Source organism: Muntiacus reevesi, chromosome 2 (assembly GCF_963930625.1).
Source record: "Muntiacus reevesi chromosome 2, mMunRee1.1, whole genome shotgun sequence".
In the NCBI taxonomy this organism is placed as follows: domain Eukaryota; kingdom Metazoa; phylum Chordata; class Mammalia; order Artiodactyla; family Cervidae; genus Muntiacus; species Muntiacus reevesi.
In genome coordinates, this window is record NC_089250.1 from 35,193,651 (window position 1) to 35,218,884 (window position 25,234).

General features: G+C 38.3%; 1 protein-coding gene across 7 annotated transcripts in view; it reads right to left on the reverse strand.

The window, feature by feature from the left end:
- Window positions 1-6,984: 6,984 nt before the first annotated feature.
- Window positions 6,985-25,234, reverse strand: part of WAC (WW domain containing adaptor with coiled-coil) — a 79,786-nt gene continuing 61,536 nt past the window's right edge. For all 7 annotated transcript variants that reach the window (XM_065921251.1, XM_065921247.1, XM_065921245.1 and 4 more), the window contains 7 exons: window positions 20,008-20,253; window positions 18,508-18,630; window positions 17,527-17,675; window positions 12,354-12,472; window positions 10,981-11,167; window positions 9,698-9,825; window positions 6,985-8,436 (listed from right to left, as the gene is read on the reverse strand). In XM_065921251.1, coding sequence (XP_065777323.1) covers window positions 8,367-8,436; window positions 9,698-9,825; window positions 10,981-11,167; window positions 12,354-12,472; window positions 17,527-17,675; window positions 18,508-18,630; window positions 20,008-20,253 — 1,022 coding nt within the window. In that variant the 3' untranslated portion in view covers window positions 6,985-8,366. The remainder of the gene's footprint in view (window positions 8,437-9,697; window positions 9,826-10,980; window positions 11,168-12,353; window positions 12,473-17,526; window positions 17,676-18,507; window positions 18,631-20,007; window positions 20,254-25,234) is intronic.

A 25,234-nucleotide genomic window follows, 5' to 3' on the forward strand; every position in this document is an offset into this window, starting at 1 on the left:
TCTCTAATTTTCCTTTGCTCCCAAACTCCACCACATTGTATCTGTTCTTGTGATACAGTGTTATCCAGTTATGTAAGATAATATCCTTATTCCTGGAGGAGTGTGTAAAGGAAAGTGCTACAGTGTCTACTACTGACTGTCAGATGGTTTGGGGGGAGGGAGGGGACAGGGCAGTGACGTTGTGAGTGATTAACTCCGGAAGGCAACACAGAGGTGTTCAGTGAACAGTTCTCTTCATGTTTCATAAGTTTGCTATTTTTAAAACTAAAAAGTCACAAGCATTACTGGGATGTGTGAGGAGAGGGGCCAAGCATGGTCCCAGCGTCAATATCCAGACTCAGCCCTTCACTGCTCACCTGAAACTATCACCATAGTGTTCATTGGCTACTCCCTGATAGAAAATAGTTTACAACAGCAAAAAGCCAGGTGGTCAGTCATCTTGTACTACCTGAATGGGAAACAGTCCATAGAGATCCTGAAGTCACACACAAGAGGGAGCGGGACTTCAGATGACTTTATGAAGCTGACTGTCTTACTGCATGCTGCATGCTAAGCTGCTCCCATCGTGTCTGACTCTTTGTAACCCCATGGACTGTAGCCCAACCAGGCTCCTCCGTCCGTTGGATACTCCAGGCAAGAATACTGGAGTGGGTTGCCATGTCCTTCTCCAGGGGTCTTCCTGACCCAGGGATTGAACCCATGTCTCTTATGTCTCCTGCATTGGCAGGTGGGTTCTTTACCACTAACGCCACCTGGGAAGTCCCAACTGTCTTATTAGCTCACTTTCATGTGTCAGATAATTTATTTTCCTTTTTTGAAATTTCTCTTACGATTGGTCTGTCACAGTCAGTTGACATCATATCCTAATTTATCTATTCCCAATGATGACATTTGGAATTCAATAATAAAAATACAGGTATATGTTGTATTAAAAAAAAATATCCAGACTCAGGAACGTGGACCATGTGTGTCCTTGTGTGGGTCTCCTCGGGGCCTGCGTGCTGCTTGTGGACAAATCAGATCCTGGGGTCTGGATTCCAGCCAGTGTAAGTGAGTGACTTTCCCTGCTGGATAAGTTTGGTGGCTCCAACCCAACAGAATATGGTAAGCCTTACCTGACGTTACAGGCAGCAGTGAGGGACATGAGTGATGGTTAGGAAGCAGAGAGGATGTAGGGGGAGGACCCCACTGGGAAGCACCCGCCTGGCTTGAGCCCAGGTTCCCTCTTTCTTGGTTGTTACATGTGTGTTGCTTCATGCCCTCCAAATGCTCACTTTCCCTTCTCCATTCAGATGACATTCCTTTTCTGTTTCACACGAGAGCAGGAGAGGAGTCAGAAACAACACGGAAAGTAACAACAGGGACACTGGGAAGGGCCCCGAAGTGGAGGCTGAGCCCTTCTCCCGTGGGGCTGGGGGCACAGGGGATGTGATGTGGGGGGTGGAGAATCCTCCCAGCGCCTGATGGGAACATGTGAGCTGGAGGCTGTGTCACCCCTGAAGTCTATCACTCGCATGACCCAAACATTCTTTCTGTGGACAAACACTGAGCTGAAGTAAATGGTTAAAAAAAAAAAAAAAAAAAGCAACTCTGCATAATTAACTGGAAGCAGCATCAAGGGGGGACACAAAGGCAGTGAAAGCATGGAGGCCTTACCCCTGGGCTGCCAGGGAATGGTTCTAGAGGGCTTTATAAGCAAACCTCTATGTCCCAATCCGCATCCCTTTTCCCGAGGCTTACTTATGTTGTTATTGTTGTTTAATTGCTCTGTTGTGTCTGGCTCATTGCCACCTATAGCCTGCCGGGCTCCTCTGTCCATGGGATTTCCCAGGCAAGAACACTGGAGTGGGTTGCCATTCCTTCTCCAGGAGATTTTCCAGACCTAGGGATCGAACCCTTATCTCCTGCACTGGCAGCCAGATTCTTTACCACTGAGCCCACTGGTAACCTAAGGTCACTGATGGAGACTGTGAAAGCCCTCAGATTGAGTGCAGCCCCTCTCTTCCTCGTGTGGCTGGTCCCAGTTGAGACAGGGTCCGGTGGGGCTGCCTGCCCACTGCCCTCCTTCTGGTGTGTCCAGGGCGGGGGTGACTGGCCAGATTCGTCCATGTATTTACTAACTGGACATCGTGAAAACTCTGTGAAAACTCTGCTCTGAAGCAGGGGAAGTGGGGAAGTGGGGTTTCTCCCACCCTGCTCGGTTGGCATCTTAGTCAGGGGACTCATGTTTCCCTGGGCAGGAGCTGCCCCTCTGAGCATCCTCTTGGGTCTCTGCCTTGCTGCTTCCTCTAGTCAGGCCTGCCTTGGTTTATCCTCCACCAGTTCCACATTCCCGCCTTTGGAAATACCCAGGGTGACTTCTGACTGGACCCTAAGTAAGGTCTGACTAGATGTGCTGACCTCAACCAACATTTTCTATCTTCATTTCTCTCCAGCCATCACCTTTCAAAGATTATAGGACAGGTTTGTGCTTTGTTCATTGTTTTGATGTTTGTGGAGGAATATTTTGGCTCTTCAAATACTTTGGTTAAGCACTGGGGGATATTTTATCAGCTATCTTATCCTATAATTCCATCATCATATATTTTATGTAGTATCTTTGGCACACTTGTGTTTGTGAAACAGGTTAAGAGACATGGGTGGAGCCGGAGACTTTGTATTCGCATTTTGCAACTTAGAGCTTCTCCAACCACAGAAGTGCCTTCTGCTTATCACTTCAACAGTTTTAGCTCATAAACATGATAAATGTCAAGGTATCAAAGTGGAAACATTAAAAACAGTGAAACTTAAGGAAGTGGCTTGTTGACTTGATATTTCAGAATGACTGCTAAAGCTCTCTTTAATCACAATTTTAAAAAAATGCATTAAGCTTACATGTTAAATACAAATTTGAGCAATCCTAGAAAGCAAATATGTAAGTTGCATATTTCATTCATTCATGTAAAAATACTTGAGCACATTCTAGGTGATTTCTCTAGGTGACGGGAATACATAATACAAAATACCTTGTTCTTGCATCTTGCCTTTTTCACTAAAGTAAAAACCCTAAACTACCTAAATAGGAAGAGAAATTTTAGTCTTCACACACCCACATATGCTGGTCAAATGGGGCAATTGACAGTAGGCACATTACAACAGGAAAAGATGCCCATTTACGGAGTTCAGTTCAGTCCCTCAGTCATGTCTGACTCTTTGTGACCCCACAGACTGCAGCACGCCAGGCTTCTCTGTCCATCACCAACTGCTGGAGTTGGAGTTATGAAGTACATGCATGCTAATTCACGTCAGTCATGTCTGACTCTGTGACCTTATGGACGAGCCTGCCAGGCTCCTCTGTCCATGGAATTCTCCAGGCAGGAATACTGGAGTGGGTTGCCATGTCCTCCTCCAGGGGATCTTCCCGACACAGGGATGGAACCCGTGTCTCCTGCACTGGCAGGTATGCTCTTTACCACTATCACCACCTGGGAAGCCCTTATGAAGTACACCCAGTCACAAAAGCAGGGAATTCTCACATCCCAGTTGTTTCCCTCTAGGATTGCTGTTCAGTTGCTAAGTCGTGTCTGACTCTTTACAACCTGTGGACTGCAGCACACCAGGCTTCCCTGTCCTTCACAATCTCCCGAAGTTTGCTCAGACTCCTATTTTATGAATCGGTGATGCTATCCAACCATCTCATCCTCTATTGTCTCCTTCTCCTCTTACCCTCAATCTTTCCCAGCATCAGGGTCCTCTAGGATAGACATTTTTCTACCAGTGACACATCTTAGAACATAGTAGGTCTACACCCATCCAGAAGTTACAAGCATCTAGGTGGAAGTCAAGGCATCATCTTAACCAAAATGGACCCATCAAGGCTTCCTACCTTGTGAAACCTGGACCCAGTTCCCAACCCCATCAGTCATGCAGTCATGCCCTGCAGCAGAGACAGTTCCTGCCAGTCCATCTCTCTGTGCTTATCACATTAGAAACGGCACCTTGCTTCTCAGGGGATTTTTTACTCCTCAAATGTATTTATAGGAGGCTCTGATTTTACTGATACAGTTGACTGATCATCTGAGAGAGACATTTCATAACACTAGCAATTAAGATGGGTTTGGAGTTAGGTCTTGATAACCAAGTCAATAGTGATTTCTTAGAAAAGAAAAAAAGCTAGTTGCTGGTCTTGTCTCTCAAGGTGAGGATCAAAATCACAACTTGAAGGAAAAAAAACTCCGTAATCTTGTCTTCTTAAATTCACCCTGTCCACAGCCCTTTAACACTCTTAATTCATTCAACAAATAATTTATGGAGTGCTTTACTCTGTATGACACTCTCGAAGAAAACATGCAGGCTTAGGGATACTGATTTGGATGGGGGGGTGGGAGGTGGTCAGGACAGGCCTCTGAGATGAGATTGACTGGGCGGCCAGCTATACTGACCTCTGGGATCAGGGCTTCGTGGACAGAGGAAGAGAAAACCACGGGGGCAGGGGGGAACGGGGCACTGCAGCCAACAAGGGAGAAACAGCAGAGAAACCTGACATGAGAACATGGTGATATTCTGGGGTTTGAACACGTAAGCCAAAGGAGTTTTGGATTCTGTTCTGACTGTGACAGTCTGTGCATCTGTGTGTGTGTGGCCGGCCTTAGAAGCAGGATGAAAAGGCAGGAGGGTGCGGTGGCCTCTGGGTTAGAGGACTGAGGACTGGGCTAGAGTGGGAAACCTCGGGGCAGGGAGCCCTCAGGGGCCAAGCACACTGTGAAGGCAGACCTTGTGGTTCTTGGTGATGGGTAGGCGCATGCTATTAGGGCAAAAATATTTGGATCTTGAGCAGCTGAGGAAACCATGCTGTCAGCGATTGAGAATGGGAAGAGGGGAGCATGAAAGATCCCCTCTCCCCCACCCTGTCTTTTAAGAAAACCTGCCATGTTAAGGCAAGAATTAAACTCACTTGTTGGGAGCTCAAGAAGAGCCAAGGGCTGGAAATAATCTGGGTGAAACCGACCAAAGAGTGGGATTCTCTAGGTGGACTGCATTTTGAGGGCACTCCCCAAGTTCAGAATCAGGGAATAGGGTACAGCAAATCAGAACAGGATTTAAAGAATCCCAACTTTAAGCCAAATTTTTCATTAAAACAATGTGACTAAGTGTATGAAACACGACTGGAACACAACCGCTATTAAAAATTTTGTAGTAACCTGGTATTTTAAGTATTTTTCCTCAAGTGCGTAATTTATGCACTTACTTTCAAAACAGACTGTTCTGAAATAACTGCACAATATAGTCAAAACATATTTATTACTTTTCAGTGTCATTTTGTACACTCCAGTACAAATACAAGAATATAGCCATATTTACAGTTATTGAAAAGAAATCCGTATATTCAAACCCCACATCTAAATACAGTAGCTTTAAGTCCTGAACTACAATAGTTCTGGTTTGCAGTGAATGACTTCGCCCCCTGCCCCCTCCCCTTTGAAATAATCCCTTAAAGGTCGTGTTTAAAGAGAACAGATTATTTCTGACATGGGTTAACAATTAATTCTTTGCAAAGTGTTAAGCACCTCCTTTCCAAGATTTTACAATTATGAAGCAGATATATAAAATCTGGAAGATAAAAATCACTCATTTGGGCTATTAAAAGCAGCATAATGTCTTTAAAAAAAAGGCTGACACAGAGTTTTCAGTGTGCTTAAAGTCTGGCGGTACAGCCCAAGTTATCAAATTAAAGGTCAGTCAAATTTAGTTAAGCAGAAAACAAAGGGAAAAACAGGAGGCTGGGCTCTTCAAGGCTAAGACTTTCTAACAGACCCACCTTCACAGAATATTTTATTACATCACTTTCTAAGATCTGAATGTTAACACTACTAATGTCCCTTTTAAAATAAAATCCTGAGGTTTCCTAGGGGCAATCTGTATCTCTCTTCTCAAATTCTCTGAACCACGGTGTCCACAAAATGAGATACATGCTCAAAGCCATGCCAACAGGACAACTACAGAATATTCTGGGGGGTATAATATCTATTTTAATAAATATCCCCTGGTTACCTCAAGAAGGTTAGTAGCTGGACACCGAGTCTGTATTGGTATTAAAGTGCAGTATTTAAAATAATTCACTACAGAACAAGTGAATCAGATATTGTAAAAATATTTCCACAAAATTTTTCATTGTTTAAAAATTCACCAGGAAATTTCAAATTAGGCCATCTTCTCATATATATATATATACACATATATCTGTGTATGTATACATATATATATGAGCAATTCCTAATTTAGGGATAAAAATATTTTAAAAGTCCAAAGAATAAGGTGATACAGATCAATAAACAATTAGCAAATTAAATTCAAAGTTACTTAAACCACAAGTCAAGCTGCCATCTGATGGGGAAATATCTGCCTACCCCATCATCTTTCCAGAAAAGACACAGGACTACATCAATAAAGGTTCTAACAGAGCTCTTCCGAGTTTCACGTACATGCACTAATCAAGCCCAGCAAATATTAACAATCTCACAGGTATTAACATTTCATGACGATATAATTTATGACATTTGTCTTTTCTTACATTTTATCCTCAAGTTACAATTTAAAAAAAGTCAGTTTCCAGTATGATCGTAATTCTTAATTACACTGGAATATTTTTGTATTTAGAAAATAGCAACCATTCTATCACAGTTTACCTTTTTAAATGTATTGAGAAGTCTCAGCATTATCTTCTATACTTTAAATATGCTTAAAGCACAAGAGCATTTTGAATTTTTGCATCCCAGAATGTAGCAACAATGTCTAACATCACAAAATAAGCCCTTGGTGCTGGCAGTTCTGAAAGCACATGAATGCATCTGCCTCAACAGGAAAAAAAGTCTCTAAATTGGATAAGATTTTGAATTAGGAGATTTTTCTGCATAAAGAAACCCTTGTGATCTGATTTAATACTGGCAGTGTCATGCTAAGGCCACGTGACCAATATTTTAGCAAAGAAAAAAAAAGCCAAAGTAATTTTATAGTAGCAATAGTTTCTTTTTTTATTTTAATATACTTTAGGAAACAATATACAAAGCTGAGCTTTCCCACCGTCTCCAGGTAACAGCAGGAAGCTCCAATTACACAAATTTAGCGTTTTGTGATGGCTAAGAACAGCAGTCAGCACCAGACTTGAACAGTTAGCTACAACACAAACATCCTTCAAAATGAAATGTCATAATAGCAAGACAGGTAAACCAGGGTTTTAACAAAAGACAACCACTTGGGAAGTGACTTAATGGTTCTTGTTGAATTTCTTATTTCATTAAATAGTCTTCTACACATTTTCCTGTTAATATGCTTTAAACAAAACCTCCCTTAAGGAATTATTTCAATGAAGTATAAATGTTCAACAAGAATAATTCTGATAAAGAATCCCCAGGTAGTTTAAATTCTAATATGCATTGACCGAAGGTAAAGAAAAATAACAATTTTTGTTTCTTTTAACATGTTTATTACAACAGATACAATTCACATCTGACTAGAGTTGTTTCCTCTTCCCTCCCACAACCATGTTCATTGGGCCATTTCCTCATATTTGAGCAATCAATGTACTTTCAGCACACATGCCCAGCAGTACTTTTAAGTCCATTCTTACAGGGTGCAAATGGATTTCAATAATTTATACAAACAAGTGGGTTATGCTCAATCACTGCAATTTTAAGCTACTGTACACAGGAATGAAAAGGTTATAGAAAAGTGCCATAGCAACAGTGCCTTAAGAAAGGAGAAAAAGAGGAGCCTTAAAAAATGGATAAAATCAGATCAAGGATTTCAGAGGGAAATGGAACACACGGGAAATGAAAAACATTTCTCTGCAAAACAAATGGAGAAGCACTGCTCTTGATCAGGTGCAAGTGTGGAAACAGTTGTTTCATGATATTTTGTACACTGCCCATATGGTTCAAAATTGCATCCTTAGACACAGATCGCCTGGCGCTTGCACTGAATTTTTGAAAATGCAAGATTTCTGAATGATAAATTAACCCCCCAAATTTTTCTTTAAAAAAGCTAATTTTGCAGACAGGTTTACATGTAAAAGGCTAGGTATTTAGCCACCTCAGCATTGATTAGTTTTGGATGTCTAAGCTCTGTTACACATGGCTTCCCATGGCTTCACTCTACAAAACATATTTACAACGTGAAGAATACATCTACAAGAAATCTACATTTCAAGGGTTTTACAAATCAATCTTGTATCTTTCCCCTGAATTGAATCTCACAGACCCCAACCCCTTGTCATTTCCTTTGCCCAGCTTAACGGTCCAAAGTCTACTTAAATGCAGCTCAAAAATGTTAAGACTGGGCAACAGATTTACAGTTCCTGTTCTCAACACCATGTGCAATTATTCACATCTTCACACCATGAAGGAATTCTGATTTTTTAGCTTTTCGAGTTCCTTAATTTGTTGTCTCAAAAATAGTATCCTGAAAAATAAAAGACAGCATTAGAGCCCATGCGGTCATTATAAATTTTACAGAAAAAACAAACTTTTAACTATAAAAATAGCTTTACAAAGAAAAGGAGTAACTACTAGCTATGATGAAGTAATTTAAAACTGTTCAGTCTAGTTAGGACAAAATAACCATTTGATAATATGACATATTAAAGTATTGGGATGACAAAAGTTAAAATATTTCCTAGTTTTCTAACCCTTTCTCAATAATTATGAAAAAAGTTCTCAATATAAATGTAGGTTCATAAAAATGGAGCAAAGTCCAGCTGACATGCATATTTAAAATGAAATACAAAAACACAAACTCCACAGCTAACCAGATTTTTATGAACTTTGTAACACTATTCCTCTTCTGTGAACTGTGACAATTACTATTTGTATGGTCAAACATGATTTGAGACATGTGACTGTGTTTCAGTAGCTGCAAGCTACTGTTCTGTTGAGCAAGCCAAAGTAAGGTTTTACATATGCCAGAACTACTTTTGGAGCAATCCTAGAGTAAAAACAAACCCCAACTGATATTCAAGAAGTGTTTCCAGACTTTTTAGTCGTTGAAAGGTTAGGTAAAAACTCACTTTCCCAAGTTTACCATAAACCATGACATGTATCTGCAGTTTCACAACAAGATTAGGTCTGACCCAGTGACTCAACACAAGACAGAATGTGAAGCCACTAAGTGTGGCCTCAACTCTGTCACAGGCTTGGAAAACCTATGCTGTTTAACACAGTACAGAAATCCCGCCTGAATAAAACACATCACCATTGAGAAACACGAGACAGAGTTAAGGTGAAAACAATCAAAGAAAGCACATATGTATCATTAAACTTCCTAGACAACTAAACTTCATGTAATTTCCAAGGGATCTATTGATGCTTCAAGGACAATGTAATCAGTAGTTTGAATGTCAACTGAAATATTTACCCTCAGTAAGAGGGCACTGCTCTCAACCAAAGAGGGGACTCCTGGTAACTGGTCGCTGTAAACATCTTACTTTTTATTTTTTTTAAACATCTTACTTTTTAAATAAAATACTGCAAGTACCTTATGTAGTCATTAACCAAGAAAAAAAGTTTAATAATAAAGCATTTATACCACAGGTTAAGAGAAAAAAATCTAGATGCCATTACCGTTCATCAGGAACAATACTAAACTATGAAACAGTTCACAGTATTATGGAATGTGATATATCAAACAGAACTTTAAATTAAATTTACTTCTGTGAAAACCTTACCTTTGCTCTCGCAAAGTTGCTTGAATTTCACATACTCGGACTAAAGATCTTAAATTTTTTAATTCAGTACAAATTTCTGACATATGAACGCTTCCCATGTTATGGGCTTCTTCTCGCAATCTTGATGCCTATAAAAGAAATGAAAATCTCATGAAATGTAAGCCACATTCACATACAAAAATAAAGAGTGTAACTTTCTATCAAGATTATAGAATAAGTCTTAAATTCGCAAAAATGCTCATGAATCTGAGGGGAGGGGGCGGGGAATGATTTTTTTTTTTTAAAAACCATCTCTAATGGTGAAATGTATTCCTTTAAGAATTCCCCCCTCAGGCTTCTTGAGAAGACAGTATTTTCAGTCTCATGGTAGTACAGCACTAATATAGAAGGATTCATGATTTGTGGTTAATAAAAAATGCTGGATCAGCCAAAGTGAAATTCAGGTATAACACTGATAAAAGGGCCTTACTGTATCCCCATATCGAGAGATATACAATGCATGACCATAAACTTACAGAACATTTTAGATGTTCAGTCATTTGATAAAATGAAACAAAGCCAGTGGCAATAACTGGAAAGTGCTAGGGTTGGTCCTTCATCCCTACTAGTACTCTCAGTAGTTAGTTGAACCTTGAACAACAGAGGTTTTGCACTGTGCAGGCAGGCCCACTTACACATGGATTTTTTTCCAATAATAAACACTGCTGTCCTACACGATCCACGGTTGGCTGATCTGGGGGTGAGGGACTGTGGATATGGAGAGCTGACTATAAACCATACTTGGATTTTTGACTGTGTGGAGACTCAGCCTCCCTACCCAAGCTGTTCAAGGGTCAACTGTACTAAAAGGATCAGAGTGGCTGGCTGAATAGGAAAAGCATGCTGGCTTTGAGTTGTATCACTCTAGTAACTGAGTGACCTTGGTACAGATCATTTGGTCTTAAGGGCCTCTTTAGTAAAATGAAAAACTCATGATCTGCACTGGTCAGTAGTTTCAGAAAATGGAAAAAATAAACATAAAGCACTTAGCACAGAGCTAAACGCTGAGCACTTGATAATGGGAGCTACAATGATAATTAAAATAGGTGAAACCACAAAGTTATCTCACAAGTATCCTATAAGTACATATCAAATATTTTACAAAGTGACCACACACAATCTAATGAGAAATTAGTTGTTTTAAAGACTGCTCGAATCCGCAGGGTCCGGGTTAGATTCCTCACAGTGGAATTGAGCTGCCAGCAAATCACAGGCAGAACAGCTGCTGTGACTGTGTGATGTACCTGCTTCTCCGCATGATCTGCAGGCCATCCTTGAACGTGCTTGATGAGATTTTCATTGAAGTGTGCTGCGAGCGTCGGTGTCAGTGAACACGGAGGTCTGGCAGAGGAGTTCTGTGGTACAACTGCTGTATTTGATGCATTACTACTAGACGTGTGATTTGGACCAGGTGACGGACTTCTCTGGCTACTACGAGAAAAGATAACCGAACGTGGGGCATGGTTAAAAGTGGTTTCTAGGTATCCTAAACATTGCCTGTCAATACCTTTCATTAACTTAAAGATACCCAAATTTCTAAGAATAACTTATTATTTTAATGTTAAATAAGTATAACTTAAAATCCAAAGAATACTTATATCATATTCCTAATACACGTCTGGAGTTAAAAGAGCCCTCTGAACAGTAATGTCAGGGCTGAATTTAAAATATCTGTACTCACCCAAACTTGACAGTGGAACCTGTGACTTTGTATACTACAAACACTAATAAGGATGTGACTAAGCAATGGTCACATTCAAACAGTTGTAGATATAAGGCACATCAATATGTCTTAAATACATGAAGACATGGAGGGTGAAAAGTACAGAGGTTTTGACTGTTTAAAATCAGAGTAAAGTGAGTAATCAGAGGGTGAAATAATGTGAAGCAAAACAGACAGTGTAACTGCCTCACAATGAATGAGTTCAGTGGCAAAATAAGACCAAAAACGAAGAACACTTTGAGGTTGCTTATCTTCTTTTCACCTGTATGGTTTGGGCCAGGATTTAGGGATGTGGTGGTGAGAAGAATGTAATACCCCAAGCTGACTTCCTAGCTGCCTTGCACCAGACTTTGCTCTGAATGAATTTCAGTTATTTCCAAAAATGAAATCTCCCAAAAGATGAAAAGTTTTCATCACTGAGGATATTTACAATTATATTGCAGCCACTAAAGACTAAAGGATCAGAATTGAGGCTATTGGGAAGGCCTGACACACATCAGCTGGAAAATACTGACCCAAGTTTCAGATGTGAGGTTTTTGGCTTTATCAATAAACTCAAATCTAAAACTGCTATTGGGAAGTTATCGTTTCCAATGAATGAAGTAATATAAAATCATGTGCCTCTACAAGTGAGTGTCATATATATAGTTACTCCCATTGTATTTCATCAAGCAAAACTCTAAATAGAGAGCCACTTTCTTCAAAATAACTCAGGATTCACTACTAGAGACAATCTAGTAAGATTTGCCTTTGTAAATTTTATAATACACAAAACTATGTTAGGCTATCCATGGATTCTTCCAAGATCAAGTTCTACTATACATATATAATATCCAAGTAATATGGTAATGTAAGGAAGAAACAATGTTGTCCCAACACACAACATCAACTTACTTTGAGCGCTGAAGACTTCGAGGAGAGACAGGTTCATGACCTTGCTGCTTGTCAGCAGTTACAGGCTGCTGTGTGGCCGACTGTGAAACTGGTCCTTGCTTAACTACCGGAGTACTAACCTGGAATGTCAAAATCTGGTGAGACAGGCTTCTACCACATAGACAAACAGCAGTGAAAACCAGATAAGAGCAAAAGTTCTGCCAATGAAAACTTCCCAATTATTTCTGTTCAGTGATTTTTTTAAAGGTAAGAATTGTTGTAAATGTTCACAATAAGATTAGTATTAGCGATACAGCCACACTTAATTATGTAGACTATTGTCATTTAGGGCCCAAATCCTCAGATCCCTCCAAGTCTAGTTAGTAATCTTGAACAATATAAAATACGGAGATTTAAAGAAGAGGAATAGAATGAGTTCCCAAAGGTCATGTGGTTAGAAGAAAGTTTTGAGGTTTAGATCCAATTTCTTCATAAAATGGCCCAGGGCCAAACAGTTACTTAAGCCAACCAGCTTAAGAAACTAGTTCTCCTGATTTTAAGCCCCATTTTCTTTCCAATTTCCTGATTTACTATTACTTCTGTATCAATAAATATATTACACCACATCATCCAAATACAGCTGCTTAAAATTCAATCACAAAAGAAGAGAATGTATTGACTTGTCTATCAGAGAATGAGCTATGGCCCATATGCAGTTTAACTGGAGTGGGCTTCAAAGAGATGGCACCTTACAGAGGCAGACCAAGAGGTCCATGGTTGCCACTGTGGACACATATTTTCACATACACATGTGTGACAGAAAACAAGCAGTTTCCAATCTAAGTCCAAAATATGTACAAATGCATGTTCTTTTATATAAGATCAAATGTCCACTTATTTTAAAGACAATTTGAAAGGTTTACAATGCAAGAAACTACAAGCCATCTGCTTACAGGATCTGAAGTGACAATGTTACGATCAACTGTAAACCCAACACAACCACTCATGCCATGTGCAGCCATATTTCACTGTGCTCTTAGAATACCACAAGGTAAGTTATAAGCTCTAAGAATAAGTCTCCTGTGCTAAAACTCACATTTTAATTCTTCTCTCATCAAAACACAAGTAAACAATAAGGAACTACACAGAAAACTAACAACTAACTCAAAATTTTAAAACAACAATCTACAACACACACAAAAACATGACTCAAGTAGGGAAGGGATGAGCCAACAGGAAGACCTAAGAGCTGGCCTACCATCCATTTCAAGTCATGTTTCAATACATTTTTATTTTTAGGCTTCTGCTTACGATTTTATTTAAATAAGGCATTCTTTGCCATGAAAGTGTCTTAACAGCCCGCTGTTTTACAGCTTTTAAAAACAATTTCCCCAAAGAGTTACCACTAAGAGTTCAAAAAAAGTTAAAACTCATACATTTCAACTTCCAAATAGCTTAAGTTTTACTGGTGGTATTCTACGAAAGCACAGAATGAGGATGACTGGGAACTGCTTATGAATTTGTGAGCAAAAATCAAAGAATGCAGTGTAAAACCCGACAGCAGCATCCTAAGATCCTGTTCACAGCCCAGTAAGAACAGAGACTAGTCAACAGTCTAACTGCTATGAGGAGCCAACAACATAAGGTTTTACTTGGACAAACAAGCAATATAACTTCATAAAATGGGTTCTATATTCAGAGACACATGGGTCTAAAAATGACTCGACCATAAAAATCAGACTTAACAAAAGAGCTAATTTTCTATCAAATGAAGCAAAAAGTAGCTGATGTGAAAATTAGATACAAAGCTCTTGCAACAGAAATTGACTGATTTCTATAAAAAATGTATGGGGAAATCACTGGAAAACATGTTCTCTTACACCTTGGAGTCTAAAAACATGTAAAAACATGCTTTTAAAAACATGTTTCTAAAAAACATGTAAATCCATGGCTTATTCATGTCAATGTATGACAAAACCCACTACAATACTGTAAAGTAATTAGCCTCCAACTAATAAAAATAAATGAAAAAAAAAAAAAAAACTCTACAAAAATAACACTCTATTAGTAAACCTTCTTTATCCATAAAGTCAATGAAGAGAGAAGAGCATCAGTGAAGAGGAGGGGCACTGGTGCAACTCCCCTCTCCAAGCCTTCCATTAGCTGAGATTAACCTGCATCTATTCTCACTCACCTGCCATGCATCCCACCACCATCTCACTCCCCCAAAAGGGCTCTTCCTTCATACACAGTCTAGAACACTATGAAACTTGTTCTAACCAAAAGTGTGTTCTTTCCTAATTTCCCTCAGAGGTGATGTACCTTTCAGTCAGTTCAGCGGACTCTGCGACCCCATGCCAAGCTTCCCTATCCATCACCAACTCCAGGAGATTGCTCAAACTCATGTCCATCGGGTCACTGATGCCATCCAACCATCTCATCCTCTGGTGACCCATTCTCCTGCCTTCAATCTTTCCCAGCATCACGGTCTTTTCCAAGGAGTCAGTTCTTCACATCAGGTGGCCAAAGTACTGGAGCTTCAGCAGTCCTTCCAATGAGCATTCTGGACTGATTTCCTTTAGGATTGACTGGCTGGATCTCCTTGTAGTCAAAGGGACTCTCAAGAGTCTTCTCCAACACCACAGCTCAAAAGCATCAATTCTTCAACGCTCAGCTTTCTTTATAGTTCAACTCTCGCATCCATACACGACTACTGGAAAAACCACATCTTTGACTAGACCTTTGTCAGCAAAGTAAAATTTCTGCTTTTTAATATGCTGTCTAGGTTGGTCATAGCTTTTCTTCCAAGGAGCAAGCGTCTTTTAATTTCATGGCTGCAGTCACCATCTGCAGTGATTTTGGAGCCCAAGAAAACAAAGTCAGCCACTGTTTCCACTGTTTCCCCATCTTTTTGTCATGAAGTGACAGGACTGGATGCCATGATCTTAGTATTTTCAATGTTGAGTTTTAAGCCAGCTTATTCACTCTCCTCTCTTACTTTCATCCAGAGGCTCTTTAGTTCCTCATCACTTTCTTCCATAAGGATGGTGTCATCTGCATATCTGAGGTTATTGATTTTCTTCTGGCAATCTTGATTACAGCTTGTGCTTCATCCAGTCCGGCATTTCACATGATGTACTCTGTGAAATGTACTCTTATAAGTTAAACAAGCAGGTTGACAACATACAGAGTTGACGTACTCCTTTCCCAATTTGAAACCAGTCCATTGTTTCATGTCTGGTTCCAACTGTTGCTTCTTGAACCTACATACAGACTTCTCAGGAGGCACGTAAGGTGGTCTGGTATTCCCATCTTTTGGACGACTTTTCCAGTTAGTTGTGATCCACACAGTCAAAGGCTCTGGCATAGTCAAGAAAGCAGAAGTAGATGTTTTTCTGGAATTCTCTTGTTTTTTCTATGATCCAATGGATGTCAGCATTGATCTCTGGTTCCTCTGCCTTTTTTAAATCCGGCTTGAACATCTGGAAGTTTTCAGTTCACCAACTGTTGAAGGCTAGTTTGGAGAATTTTGAGTATTACTTCGCTAGTGTGTGAGATGAGTACACCTGTGTGATAGTTTGAACATTCTTTGGCATTGCCTTTCTTTGGAATTGGAATGGAAATTGACTTTTTCCAGTCCTGCGGCCACTGCCAAGTTTTCCAAATTTGCTGGCATATATTGTGCCATCTTTGCATAAAATGTTCCCTTGGTATCTCTATTTTTTTTGAAGAGATCTCTACTCTTTACCATTCTATTATTTCCTTCCATTTCTTTGCATTCATCAATGAGGAAGGCTTTCTTATCTCTCCTTGCTATTCTTTGGAACTCTGTATTCAGATGGATATAGCATTCCTTTATCTCTTTTGCCTGTCACTTCTCTTCTTTTCTCAGCTATTCATAAGAAGTCCTCAGAGAACCATTTTGCCTTTTTGCATTTCTTTTTTCTTGGGGATGTTTTGATCACCAACTTCTGTACAATGTCACAAACCTCTGTCCATAGATCTTAGGCACTCTATCAGATCTAATCCCTTGAATCTTTGTCACTTCTGTACAATGTCACAAACCTCTGCCCATTGCTCTTAGGCACTCTATCAGATTCAATCCCTTGAATCTATTTGTCACTTCCACTGTATAATCCTAAGGGATTTGATTTAGGTCATATCTGAATGGTCCAGTGGCTTTCCCTACTGTCTTCAATTTAAGTGTGAATTTGGCAGTAAGGAGTTCATGATCTGAGCCACAATCAGTTCCCAGTCTTGTCTTTGCTGACTGTATAGAGCTTCTCTATCTTGCGCTGCAAAGAATATAATCAATATGATTTCAGTATTGACTATCTGGTGATATCCATATGTAGAGTCATCTCTTGTGTTGTTGGAGCAGAGTGTTTACTGACACCAGTGTGTTCTCTTGGCAAAACTCTGAGAGCCTTTGCCCTGCTTCATTTTGCACTCTGAAGTCAAACTTGTCTGTTACTCCAGATAGCTCTTAACTTCCTACTTTTGCATTCCAGTCCCCTAAAAGGACATCATTTTGGTGTCAGTTCTAGAAGGTTTTGTAGATCCTCACAGAACCGTTCAACTTTAGCTTCTTTGGCATTAGTGGTTGGGCACAGACATGAATTACTGTGACACTGAATGGTTTGCCTCAGACACGAGCAGAAATCATTCTGTCATTTATGAGATTGCACCCAAGTACTGTATTTTGGACTCCTGTTGACTATGAGGGCTACTCCATTTCTTCTAAGGGATTCTTGCCCACAACAGTAGATATACTGGTCATCTGAATTAAATTCATCCATTCCAGTCCATTTTAGTTCACTGATTTCCTAAAATGTTGATGTTCAGTCTTGCCATCTCCTGTTTGACCATTTCCAATGTACGCTGATTCATGGACCTAACATTCCAGGTTCCTATGCAATATTGTTCTTTACAAAAGCATCAGACTTTACTCCCATCACCAGTCACATCCACAACTGGGCGTTGTTTTTGTTTTAGCTCCATCTCTTCATCCTTTCTGGAGCTACTTCTCTACTCTTCTCCAATAGTATATTGGGCACCTACCAATCTGGGGAGTTCATTTTTCAGTGTCATTATCTTTTTGCCTTTTCATACTGTTTATGGGGTTCTCAAGGCAAGAATACTGAAGTGGTTTGCCATTCCCTTCTCCAGTGGACCACGTTTTGTCAGAACTTACCTTTGGCTGTGATGAAACAGGAGGAGTACTGATCAAAGGTTTGATGGGGACTGTGTTTGTCTGGGGTGTGCTTATCCTTGGAGACACATATGATCGTGGGGATGATGCGTCAGACGTTAAAGACATTGGAGACTGATTGGATGGTTGGGCTGCAAAGAGTAAAATAAACCAGAAACTTCTGTAATTGATGTGGGGCAGATCTTTACAACTCTGCACATGCCCCATAACCTCAAAGAGAACACCTATCTGAAAAAGTCAGCATCTCTACCCACTGGGGCCACAATGACCACATGACCTGTCAGAGACTAGCCACCCAATGCAGCACCCATTCTATGTCTGAACAGTCTCGCCAGGAAAGCATCCTGATCTTCAGCCTTACTTCTAGTCCCCCTCAGATTCCCACCCCATGAGGTTACCCAAGGGGTCTCTCAAGAGTCTTTTCACTGCACTGGTTGATCAGCAGTCCTGCTCACTTGAGCAGCTTTCTGCACTGGGACTCAGGGATAATAAATCAAGTGACTCTTATTTCCTGTCTGCTCCTTGGTGTCATCTCCACTAGACACCTGCACGGAGAAGAGGGCTGGCTAACTCAAGGCAGGACTGAAGCATTTCCACATCCTCTGATCAAAAATCATATAACACCAACTGGAATCAAAGTTCAACTCTGAAAACAGATTCAATGTTTCACAAAGACTGAGAGCATACCATAGTTTATTTTAGCTTTGGAGCAGGATACCTCATTAAGGACTTACATGTTCTATTAAATATATATTACAGATCTGATGGCAACAGCATAAGATAAATGTGAAAAGCCTGTTTCATTTAAAAAAGAAAAATACTACTTGTATAAAGGAGTGTTAAAAAATCAAAGTAAAATTATCATAGCTACTTTTTCTTCAAAGATTAAAAGAAATCTGTTATTAATCCTACCTGCCTGCCTTAAAGACACAACTCTAGAGGTATCTAAAAGTACATAAATACCTTGTGTGGAGAGCTGAGCAGCTTGAGAAATCAGAGAAGTTATGTTGAAAGCAGATGGTCCAGCAGTAAGAAACTTGTGAATTATAGACTGCAATGAGGCTTGTGTCACAGCTGCTGTAAGAACTAGAAGCACAGTACATCTTAAATTCAAATAAAAACACAGCAGCATATGTAGTATTAGTAAAAACGAAAATTCAAGTAAGAACCCAGAAAAAAAATTGTTTCATACTAGAATTCCTAAATTGGGTCTAGAAAACGGGAGTAATACAACAGGTCAAGACATGGGGAATGATCTGAGGCAGAAGCAAAGAAAATGAACTGGCTTATACAATAAAACAGTAGAGTTTCCTTTCCAGTAAAATTTAGGTGTTCAGTTAAAAGAAAACTCCTTAAGACGTTTAAATCAGCGGAGTATTCACTGGAACTTCTGACTAGACCAGAAACCTAACCATACATAGGCAAGGTGCTTAGTACGTTACTTGTAATTAACGGGATAAATAGCTGTTTCATGCAACTGCTTTACTAGATAAGCTGAACACTCAAATCCTACGTCAACACCGACCCTCAAAAATCTTTCAAAAATGGATATTAAAAAGCTGGGTACTTTGAAATACTATTTTTGGAGCGTAAGATATTTTATTATCAACATTTTCTTAGGCTATGGTTTCTTCAACCTGTTTAAAAGTCCTACTTTGCCTAGTAAAATCTTTACCTATCAAACAAGAGAATACAGAAATGTTGAGATGAATAAGACTGGAAGATTAATGACCAACTAGCCTGAGATAGCTCCATTTTTATGATACAGGAAGAACTTAACCACTTAACAGTACTGTTAATTATATGAGAATGTATGCAAACAAAATTTTGCGATGTTCGTAAGATTTAATACTTCAATCTGAATGGTTTACAAACTATATCCATTTTTACTCAGACTTCTTTGAGGTGGCTGTCTAAATACTTTAGTAGTACACTGAAAAGAAAAACTGGAATTAACAATGCAATTTAACTAGGAAAAACAGTATAACATGATCCACATGATCCATTACTTCCCTTCTCATTGATGTTTAAGTAGTTCAAGAACTACCTGAATTCCTACACTTAGCTTAGTCCTAGTAAATAGCATATTTAAAATACTTCAAATAATTATTTACCAATATACAGGAGGCTTTTTGAAATATGTTGGAGACTAAGTGTTTTCTATCAATTTTAGCAAATACTCTTTTTGTTTTCATTTGAAAAAAAAAAAAATAATTTTTTTTCCCCCCACCAAAAACATTAAGTTAACAATTATCTCTGGAAACTACCAGGTGCACAAACAAGTCTTGGAGAATACACAGAAAATTAAAGCATTGCTAATTCAATCATATCTTTTGAAGCTTGCAGTTCAAATGTAAATTTCAAAATGAAACAAAGTATATTCCTATACTGGGGATTTTACTAATTATGTAATTCTGCACACTGCAAATGAACTTCTGAGAAACTGTTACCATGAAAATTTACCTTCATTTATTTTGGATATGTCCACATTAGAATTATTAAGTTGCAGCGTGGCTTGCAAAGCAGGAAGCAACTGTCTAAGCAGATTTGGGTCCTGAAGTAATGGAGGTATTGGTGACTGTGGAACAGGAGAGACAGGAATTGCTGAAGCGGATGCTGGAGGTGCAGACGTGGGGTTCAGTCCAGAGGCTGAAGATGTGGAAGGAGTTGTGCAAGAGTGTGATACAGACTTGTCTCCTGATGTAGATTCTAAAGACAAAGGAGACAGTAAGGCTGAAAAACATGACATGAATACTGGAAATTGGAACCAACATCAAACAAGCAGGATCCATGTATGTGCCAGGCACCTAACTCAAGTAATCTCATTCCCAAGGTAGCACAGAGTGGGCTCAGCAAATAGTTGGCTGACTAGATATGAGATAGATACTTCACACTGATTTCACAGATGACAAAACTGTACAAAAAAGACCATGTAACTTGCCTGAAGTCACCAGGGAAGGCAGTGATGCTACCATACCATACCATACCTGTATCTGTGGTTCAAAGCACCACTATGTTTATTAGTAATGCTGTCTCAAAAACATGTACAAGCACACCTTGTTTTATTGCATTTTGCAGTTCCTGCCTTTCTTATCCCCCCAAAATAATCGAAGGTTTCTACAGCAACTCTATTGCAAGTCTACCTACAACATTTTTCCAACAGCATTCTTTTTAAACTAAGGTATGTATTTTTAAAAACTGGAATATAATTGCTTTACAATAGTGTTGTTTCCGCTGTACACCACTGTGAATCAACCATAGATATACTATATACATATATCCCCTCCCTCTTGAGATTCCCTCCCACCCCTCTAGAGGTTATCACAGATTTTAGTCATAATGCTATTAATGCACACTTAACAGACTACAGTATAATGCAAAGGTAACTTTTATATACACTGAGAAGTCAAAATATTCATTTGACTTGTTTTATTGTGATACCTGCTTCACTGTTGTTGTCTGGAACCGAACTCTCAATACCTCCATGGTACTGTCCTATATTGACTACACTTCCAAATAAGGTTCCATTAAGATATAAAGGGACAATACAATTCTCCAAGAATTAATTTATATGCACCATAAAGGTGAAAATGTTCATCACCACAAAAAACAGTCTACTTAAATAGGAAAATCAGAACAGGAGTGATGGTGAGCAGCCCCAGAACGAACTATGGATGTGATAAATAAGAGGAGACACCTACTCTGAACTTTTATACCTAACAACTGAGTTTTGGAATTACATACTCCTCTTCTGAAATTAAATATATAAGGCAATGAACTATCTCTATTTGTATCATTTAAAGGTTATCAGCACTAAAAAAGATTCTTTAATAGCCAAAAAAAAAAAAAAAAACCCAAAACAAAAAAACCTCCCACAAAATCCCAACCTGTGTTTCAATGTACACAAAAAAATGTATTTTTACAAAAAATTATAATTTGAAAGCTGTGATTGCAAATTATTTACATAGATTTAAGGTCACTGAAATTAAAATCCCAACAGCATTCTTGGTAGCATTTGAAGAGGTATGGGTTAGTAAAAGCTACAAAACTCTTTAAGAAAAAGAACATAGCTAGTGACATGCCATGTCAGATATAAAAACTTAAAAATTTAAAACAAAACCAATTTAAGGTAGATTTAACTTTTGTATATACATTTAAGTCTTAAGAAATAGTAGAGGAAAATACAGAAAAATAACTTTGATGTGAGGATGCAGAAAATGACAAAGAGCAAAATAATTACACCCAAAGGACTGGTAACCAAAATACTTTAAGGAATTTCTACAAATTAAAGAAACACAAACAAGAGAAGAAGGAACGAAAGACACGAAAAGACAATTCACAGAAAAACCTGAATGGCTTAAAAAACAAGAGATCCTCAACTTCACTGATAATCAGGAAAATATATATTAAAAAGCAACAGAATATTCTTTTACATTCATAATGAGAAAAATGTCCAAAAGTCTAAAAATACCAAATACTGATAAAGAGTAATAGAAACAGCATCTCAGGTGGAAGCTAAACTCATATAACTACACTGGAAGATAATTTGGCATTCTCTAGAAAAACTGGAGGTACATGCACTTCATAACCCAGTTAATTCACCTTAGGTATACACCCTTAGAGAAACTCTAATATAAGTAAATTAGGAGAAAATATTCAATAATTCTTGAAATGGTATTGTGCTTTTATAAAAAAAAATTTAGCACAAAACTAGAAACAAACCATATGTCTACCAACAGGAAAAGGAACACAAACTAGTATTTTTATATCATCAAATTTTATAAATACAGTCACTTTAATGAAGCAAAGAATTAAAAACAGAAGGTAATGACGTTTATTTAGACTAGATTATTCAAGATATCCATACACTCTTACAATCCTGGCAGAAAGACTGTTTTAATTCCCCCTATAAACCCATTTCCTTAAGATTTTTCAAGCTCACATACATTATAGAACTGAATTAAGACTGCTACTATGGTATATAAAAGTCTCAGGAACACTGTATTTGAATATCACATTGCTACCTAGTAAGTACAGATTTTTAATTCCAGTTCTAGGAACTAAACATTTGTTAATCTTCATGGCCTCAAAGAAGCTGGGAATTAATAGCAAGCTTATTGCAAAATAAGAAAAAACCAAACCTCCTTTACCAGCCTTTAACAAAACTGCTGTAATGGTCAAAAGAACTAGGGACAATAGCTCTCTAAAATACAGACTCAGAGCTGCTTTCACTACATTTCATGTATGTGCTGATCTCGTATAATCCATTTTGGTCTCCACATCTTTTATAAGACAGATCCTTTCATTTTACAAGCACACATTTTAAAGGAGGGTCTGTAAGTCTTAGCAGACTGCTTACCAAGCTCAGTCTTGCTTTCAAACATTTGTTTGGAATCATAAACAAATACAAAGAAACTTGAAGGAAATAAGATCTTCCTTGTGAAAAGTTACTACATTTCATGAAGCAATTCTAGACAATAGCAGCAGTTTTCTCCATATCATCATATCTTAAATTCAGCTTAAGGAATAAACAGTTTAAACATCTTAATGATGTTTAGAATGAAACAAGTTCTATTTTTATTTCCTTTATAAACAATTAAGTCAGTACTTATATCCCTCTGAAATGACCCTTTTGTTGCTTTTACTTAGGTTTTCTTCTGCCTCCAAGGACAGGAGTTGGAGAAGGTGTTGTTTCCAAATTTGTTTCAGTGCTGCTAAATCCAGACTGGAAAAACTAACAGGGGCTCGAAAGTTCTTCAGTGTTATTCCTCATTCCAGGAAAAGAAGAACACTCCAAAACAGAAAACTAATACATATCACTCCCACAGAGATAATGTAACAAGGTAAATAAATGTTTATTTATCCTATGGATACATGTCTTTCAGTTTTTAAGAGATTATTGATGAACAGTATGGAAACCAGTTGACACCACTCAATATTTACAGGAACCTTCAGCATGTAACATTTCTTAAGGTCAGAAATTCTCTTTTTCAAAGGTTTGATTTTGAGAATGATTTTAGCAGAATTACTCATGACGTTTAAAAACAAAAAAAGATACAAGAGCTCCACCCCAGTTCTAAAGAACAGAACGGGGGAGGGGGAGTCCTAGAGTATGTATGGTAAACTTGCAAGAGTTCTATGGGTGAATCTGGCACACCTTGCTGGTTATGATAAAGAAAGATATTTAACTTTAAAACAAAAGGAAACAAAATCAAAACAAAATTTTGCACAAACATGAAGAAATAATGAAGAAAGGGCATGATCAAAGACAGGAAAGCTAAAATGCTTTTTCCAGGTAGGTCTTCAGCATGCTATATGTTCACACTTTTTAAAACAGCTCCAGTCACCCTACTCTTCCTAAAAGACACACCTATACACATGCCCTCCCAAAACACATTACATCTTTAACATTTTTAGTATTACTTGCCTCAATCCAGAAGTATAACTGAGAACAAGAGATCATATGTGATAATGAAAACATAAAATGCTACCCTGAAAGGTAGTCTTATCACTAAAATACAGAAGAAAGCTATTGGTTGGGTGTTGCTCCTCTATCTTCAGAATGCCCTAGCACAGGTATTACTCAGCATCTTCTATTATGGAGCTTATTATCTCTCCCTTTTATCAGAAAATGAACTCTTTCAGGAAAAGAAGTTTGTTGTATTTATCTCTGTAGCTCTGGTAGCAAAACATGATCCAGCACCAAAATGCTAACACCCCATGTTTCTTGACTGATGCCAGACTCAGCAAGAAAGGGGCAGGTGCATGTGTATGTGGTCCTCTTCCTTAACCTCTAGGTTCAAACCTTAAAGTGGGGGAGAAAAGCCTAAGATCTCTAAAACAGCTGATAAAGCAGACAATGACCAGCTTGCTTTATGTTATTTTTCATAAAGCCAAGTAATACTGTATAATCTTAGAAACAAATATAATTTATTTAGACTTAATTTGAAAAATCTGAATCTTAGAAAATACAAATAGTGACTTTAAGTAAAAAAACCAGTGCAGTGTTTTACATCCCAAACCCACTTCAAAAGCTTCCGCTTTGTAACGTCAGCCTCTAGTCTATTCTTTAAATGAGAACCTTTGCAACTTCTCCAAGCATTAATTTCGTAGGTTGCTTTAAGCCTATTTTTTTCAGTTGTTGGCAAAGCAATGGTATCTAATTTTAGCTCCAGCATTTTTATTGTGTGTCTTTTTTTAAGGAAATGTAGCAGTGTCGTCCTACCATATTTTAAATTTAAAATGAACTAAGTTACTTTCCTAACTGATATTTCAATCATTTGTAATTCTCTAACCAAGTCTTTAATATAAGCCATGGAATAAGTATGCTACCCTTTGATTTTAAATTGGATATATTAGCTCTGAGAAAACTTTTTTGTCTCTTATAAATGAATCTAAATGATTAATTCATAATTTCCAATTTTTACCAGTAGAGGGAGCAATTTACCAAACACTAGACCGTTCACATAGAAATGTTACCATAACCTAACCTTTCAAGCCTTCAGTAGTACCCACGCACCTCTTCTAATTATAGATACCCTTTCAAAATACTCAAGACAGCATATACTAAAGTCAAAATTTTCTGACCCATATTTTTCCAGTATGCCAAATAACTCCTTCTCAATATGCAAAAAGGTCTAAAGAGATACTGCACTTAAAGAATAAAAGGTACTGACTACATTACTAAACA